At 32.0% G+C, this 6,224-nt stretch overlaps 1 protein-coding gene across 1 annotated transcript in view; it reads left to right on the forward strand.

Annotated features, from left to right (window-relative positions):
• Window positions 1-6,224, forward strand: part of LOC117107739 (serine/threonine-protein phosphatase 4 regulatory subunit 4-like) — a 51,105-nt gene that overhangs the window by 13,083 nt on the left and 31,798 nt on the right. The window contains exons 5-6 of the mRNA XM_033249491.1: window positions 2,114-2,187; window positions 5,967-6,073. Of these exons, the coding sequence (XP_033105382.1) occupies window positions 2,114-2,187; window positions 5,967-6,073 (181 nt within the window). The remainder of the gene's footprint in view (window positions 1-2,113; window positions 2,188-5,966; window positions 6,074-6,224) is intronic.

Genomic DNA, 6,224 nt, shown 5'->3' on the forward strand with positions numbered 1-6,224 from the left:
TTTTTTATTCTTTTGCGTAAAACTAAAATTCATGCCAATATTTTTCCATGATTTATAATAATTGGAGTAATGCAAATAAATATTTTCTAAAAAAAGTCAGTTTTTAGTGAAACCTTGCCGGGAATGGGGCTTTAAGTACAGGTCTCCCTCTAATTAAAGATCTTTCCAATTGACATGTCGACAAGGACGCGAAGCCCGCCCTCAAAGTCACAAAAACCTTAGACAATAGCGGCTAGATTTACCGATTTGGCGAACATTTTCTTTGCTATTAACCTTCTTTAAGAAAGAAAATTCAGGGTAGGCGGTATGCAAATGAATCATATATTCATAGTGTTAATCTATTTCATGGAACATGGTGGGGAAATTGTTGTAAAAGCCTCTGTATTTCGCTCCCAAAGGAAGAGGAAAAAGCTGCATTCAGTCAACCTTGTTGACGGCAAAGGCTGAGTCGCTGATGCACACTGCTTGTGTAAATCTGGGTGTCTATAACCAAGCATAGACATGTAGGCCTAGGCTCACGTATGTTTTGCGTTTAAACCAGCTGTCTAAGGTAAATAAAATGTCCGAGAAAAAGTTTTTGATCACGTGCCTAAATGATGCTCGCTGATTAGTTGGTTTATCTGTCAATCAAATCTCGCCGAGATGTTAATGTTAACTTTTTTGTGGTCCCAAATTAACAAATATCTTTTACTGTATATTTATTATTCTAATTAAAGACCAAAGCTGCTAAAATCCCTGAAAACCCAAAAGTGGTCTTTAATTGGAGAGAAACCTATACACTGAGCAATACATCAAAGAATAATAACTTCGCAAAAACCAAGTGCCATTAATAGCCTGTTGATTGATAGCACTGTTTAATTCTTGTTGTTATTGTACTATAATTATTTTTCTTATTATTTATAATGATGATAAATGGCACACTTGAGAGAGGTCTTGAAGTTTAAAAATGGCTAGGGACTACTGATCACCATTATCACTCCCCTGGGTTATGCTGCTGGATTGGTCTGATAACAAGTCTTGTTCTATTCTTGTCAGAGTAAAGTTTAACAACCAGATATCAAATTTCATCTATTCCTGAAGCTTGCACTGTACTTAGGAAAGTGTGTCAACACCATTTAAACTGTAGTAAATGGAGTTTACAATGTTATTGTCTCTTACCTGTCAAAAGTTAAAGAAAATAAATCTTGACAATTCATGACATACACAACAAAATAACATAGTATTATAATCCAGTCAGATGCTTGCACCAGCTTACAGAGAGGGAGAAGGGGTTTGAGAGGCCTAGAAAAAAAAATGTTTGTTCCTCCGACCATGTAAAATTGTCTTGATAATATGCCTGCAGCACCAAATGTTATCTGTACATTATAGCTCGACAATATATTTTTTTAAATTTGTTTTCCCCAAAATGCCTCCTGGACATTTATGATGCCTCTGACCACCGATCATATTGTCATGCACTATTTCCAGCCATAGAGGGTAGATGCTTATAGAGTTGGGCTCATGTTAGTATGTATGCTAAATCTGAGCTACTACATTCTGACGCTCAATATTTTGTCCTTAAAACAAACCTCTTGGCCAATGATGGTTAAAGTGCTTAATAACATATAGTATAGTATAACCCTACTCTTTTGCTTATTCTTCATAGTAATCCCATAGCAAGTAGGAATTTAAAATAAAGGGGCTCAACCAGATACTTTCACAGAAAGAGGGTCTATACCACCTCAGTCTCAATCATTGTTGGGTCTGAGGTAAGAAAATTTATGATTTTGGCAACTCTAGAGGGCTGGAAATGGCACTCAGGCATAAAATTTTAGTATTGTTTGTTTTCTTTTTTTTTTTTTTATTAAAAAAAACTTTTGAGGGGTGGGGGGCAGGCTGGCTGGCTGGCCGGCACCTCCCCCTCGCATGAATCCGCCACTGCTAAGTTATAAAAAAAAAAACTGAAATCAGAATTATGATTACTTTCTTTCTATCTGTCTCTAATTATAGAGGTATGCTGTAAGTTTAATGTTTGATAAATGCTGTTTTGTGGGTTTCAACATATTAGTGAGGTCTTTTCCAACCCTTCTATATTTTTGACACATCAATTGTTTTTTTGTTTTTTTTAATTTAGATATCTCAGAAGCATGGCTTGATGTCTTACTACAAGTAATATCCTTTCTACCAAAGGATCTCATCAGGAAAGAGGTAATATTTTGTGCATTTTTTTATTTACAAGATAGAGAATTTAAAAATTGCATTCATGTTGTTAGCAATAAGAATATTGTATCAAAATGAACCTGGCTGAATTAAGCCTACCCTTTTACGAGCACTGTTTGGAAGGAGCACACTCCTTAGAAATGCTTTTTACTTTGTGCTATCACAGGCTAGGCTGGTGGGTGCATGTGTTAAGAAACTAAAATGATTTTAGAATCCATATTCCTAATTACATCAGGCTCAGTCCAGCCTTTCTTTCATGTTTGCACAGTAATTGTGGATGAACATTACATGTCCATAGCACAAAAAGATACCATGACTTTGGTTGTAATGTTTGTTTGAATGACACAACAAATCATCTGGGTATCGTTTTGTCACTGCCCTTGCTGTTGTTAAATTCTGAAAATGTTCTATTTAAATTTACTAATTGTATTTTTTGCATATATACATAATTATAAATTTTATTTATTTTTGAATTATACAGTATCTATCTCCGGTGGTAAGACGGCTTTGAAGCTAGGTGCTTGTTCACCTGTTCTGTTTTTGCCATCTAGTATGATTGTTCCAATAACAGTTGAATAAAATACAATAAAATAATGATATTTGTATTGTACTATAAAAACAACATATGTTTTAGGTATTCTTATCATACAATACACGATAAATACCATTCTGTAACATTTATCCTTGTTTTGTGTGTTCTGTGGAAGGTCAAAATATGTACACTACGTGTGGTATTCTTTGAAATTATAAGAAAATAAATGACTTGTCGCATCTCTTTGCTTTTTTAAAGACTACCACTAATATTTCATAAATTAATCCATACGTAATATTAAAACTTAATAATGATGTTCCTCCAAATTAAATCAGTTGTAATGCCAGACATATTAAAACCAATATATCATTAAAAAACCATTATCTCACCTTCACTTCAACTTTCCTTAAAATATGATGATTAGCCTACATTGATTGTCAGGAGGCCCATTACCATACCACTTCCCATCTTTACCAACACCTTCATTATTATCACCATAGCAACTATGTCAACTCAGCTCTACTAATCAATGTATGCTCAAGCCTTCAATTGATGAGATTATGTTATGCAATATTGTTTTGAGCATGGTAACTATTAATTTGGATAGTTTATGAACTAAATGCGGTAACTGATTATAGGTTGATATTCAAATGTCCTTGTTCATTTCCTGAGAAACTGAATTATTGATTAGTTTTGAATTTTTCTATTATTCTTCTATTCTAGAATTTTCTACAATATCACTGACAATAACTAGAGATAATCATTAGCACGCTTCAGTTTTGAATTTTCCTTTTATACTTCCGTTCTAGAATTTTCTTCAATATCACTAATAATAACTATACAGTATCATTACCTCACTTTGGTTTGAAAACATGATTCAGAAGGAATGATGATAACCACAGAATTTTATAAAATATCATGATTACCACAATTAATAGAATTATCATTGCCATTGTCACTTAAATGATCAACACAGCACAGTTTTACACATCATCATCATTCATAATCATCATCATCATTATTACTGTACCTTAATCATCATCATCATTATCATTACCTTCATCATCAAGCTCAATTCGTCTTTATTGCAACTTTTCAGAAGATGGATTTACATTCTTATAATATATAAAATACATGTCAATAAGCAGAAATATATAGAATATCAAGAATCACCTAAATACAAAAAAGTATACAAATTATAAGAGTTAAAAAATGACATCATCATCATCATTGCCTTCATTATCATCATCATCATTGTCTTCATTATCATCATCATCATTGTCTTTATCATCATCATCATCATCTTCATCTTCATCATCATTCATGTTGTCAGGCAAGTATCTGTACCAATGATCTTTGCTGATATCTACTGTATTCCCCCTGGACATGAGTTAAATGTCAGGTTTACTTATCACATTTCAAAGATATTTGATAGCTATCAAATTTTAATCGGCATTTATAAATATATATCATGTCAAATGTAAATGACGTGCATAAAATTTATTTGATGATTTCATAGTTCTTCTGACAATGCCTCATGGTACTGTTCTAATTCTGTCTAGGCTTATTTTAAGCTTATTGTTTTAATGGTGATAAAACAATAACATAATGATCATTGAAATTACAAGGCATATTTTATAATTAAACTTGAATCACATATACAATTTCATAATGAAAAAAAAAACCATTATAAAGAATAATCTGCAGACTCAACCATCCAGATTCAAAGAGCCTAAGTTATCCAATTTTTTCAAGGACTATTATTATGTACCGATTGTTTTATTTTTCAAGGACCATTATTATGTACCATTACATTTTTTTATTTTTCTCTATAAAGGTTAACCAACTATTTGTTTTTTTATATTTTTAGCTGATCAAATTTTCTGATTTTGATTTCTGAATAAGAGTTTTTTTACCTTGGTTGTAATTTTCATATTTCTAAAAAGCTATTGAAAATAAACCTTATCAGGGAAATATGTATTATGTACAGTTTAAATAACTTTATGTCGCTTTCTCTGAATGACGTCTCATATGACCTCTAATTATGTCGCAGGTGGAAAATGTAGAGTAGACCTTACATTTATAGTTTAATGTGTAACATAACACATTTAGGAATAAACAAATTATGGTTTAGTGAATGTTACTTGTTTGTGGGGATACAGGAGTAGAGAGGGGAGTTTGAGCTTCATGTTTGCCATTTTTGGCACATAATCTCAAAGCTCGAGAGTATCAAGTTTTATTTGACTAAAAAATGGTTAGTATATCCATATACTGTAGTCATGATGTGCCTATATATGGTCATGATGTGATGTTATCATGACTATATTTAGGCATGCCACTTGGTTTTTTTTTTTCCAAATAGATTTTTTTTAGTCTGGACAGGCCTTTAGTAGGCATGTTATATTTATTAAGGGAAAAACCTAAATGTTTGAAAGGTTGTGCTTTCATTAAATGTCATGAGTTTTAATAGTTAATATTATTATCAATGATGATTCTACGATTAAGTTAAAAATTATGATTTTTTACTTAAATTTATCTGTTTATATGTGTTTATCCCCACTATTTCTTGTCTTATTGATGCCTTTTAGGAGATCAGTACAAATGCATTTAAAAGAGTATTTTGCAGAATATATTATTAAAGATTTGATTTAATCAAAGGGTATTTCTGGATATAGAACTAATGTGACCTATGATTAAGGCATTGTGTTTAGCTAATGGCTGAGTAGGTTTAAGTGAATTTGATTACTGGAATTAGTAATTGGCTGTGATGAATATGCATTGCTTATTATACTTTAAAAAGCACATGCGTAAGCAAGAGATTTGCAGGCAGGTGTTCCTGATAAATTCGCTGAAGAATAGTAAAGATGATATTGCCACCACTAGTCATCAATAGATTTCACTACGTATATATCTACAATATCAAGACCTCAGTCTATAGGCCAGGAAATTAGCCTTTGCTGTTGAATGAACATTAAGATGCATACAAAAACAATATATTATATTGAATGCAATTTTTGTCTTGTGTTAAAAATTGTAAAATTTCATCAGTACCCAATATTGCTATAACTTTATACCTTGAGAGCATTAGTGTTAGATATGAAATCATAGTAAAAGAATCAGTTTTCTTTATATATTTCTTTATCATTCTGAACCACATAGACAAAGTTTTATTCTTAATAATTATTTGAATTTAGTAAATTTTAAGTTTACAGTATTTGGTCTTTTTCTGTTGTAGATCTTAACGGTGGCTGTTGCGAAAGGTAGGCTCACACAACTGATGCAGTCACGTCTTGCCAGCTGTCTCATCCTGGGAAAAATAGCAACACGCTTTGACTCGTTTATGTAAGCATGCCAGTAATACTTAATATGTTTACAGTAATTTTCTTGCTGTACTATTCACAATACAAAAAATCATACTAAATCAGTGGCAGATCTAGGAATTCAAAAAAATTGATGGGGCTCTGGGAGGGTCTTTCATAGTCAGGGTCCACCG

This window comes from Anneissia japonica, unplaced genomic scaffold, assembly GCF_011630105.1.
Source record: "Anneissia japonica isolate Jap-2015-1 unplaced genomic scaffold, ASM1163010v1 scaffold287871_len1641731_cov197, whole genome shotgun sequence".
NCBI lineage: Eukaryota > Metazoa > Echinodermata > Crinoidea > Comatulida > Comatulidae > Anneissia > Anneissia japonica.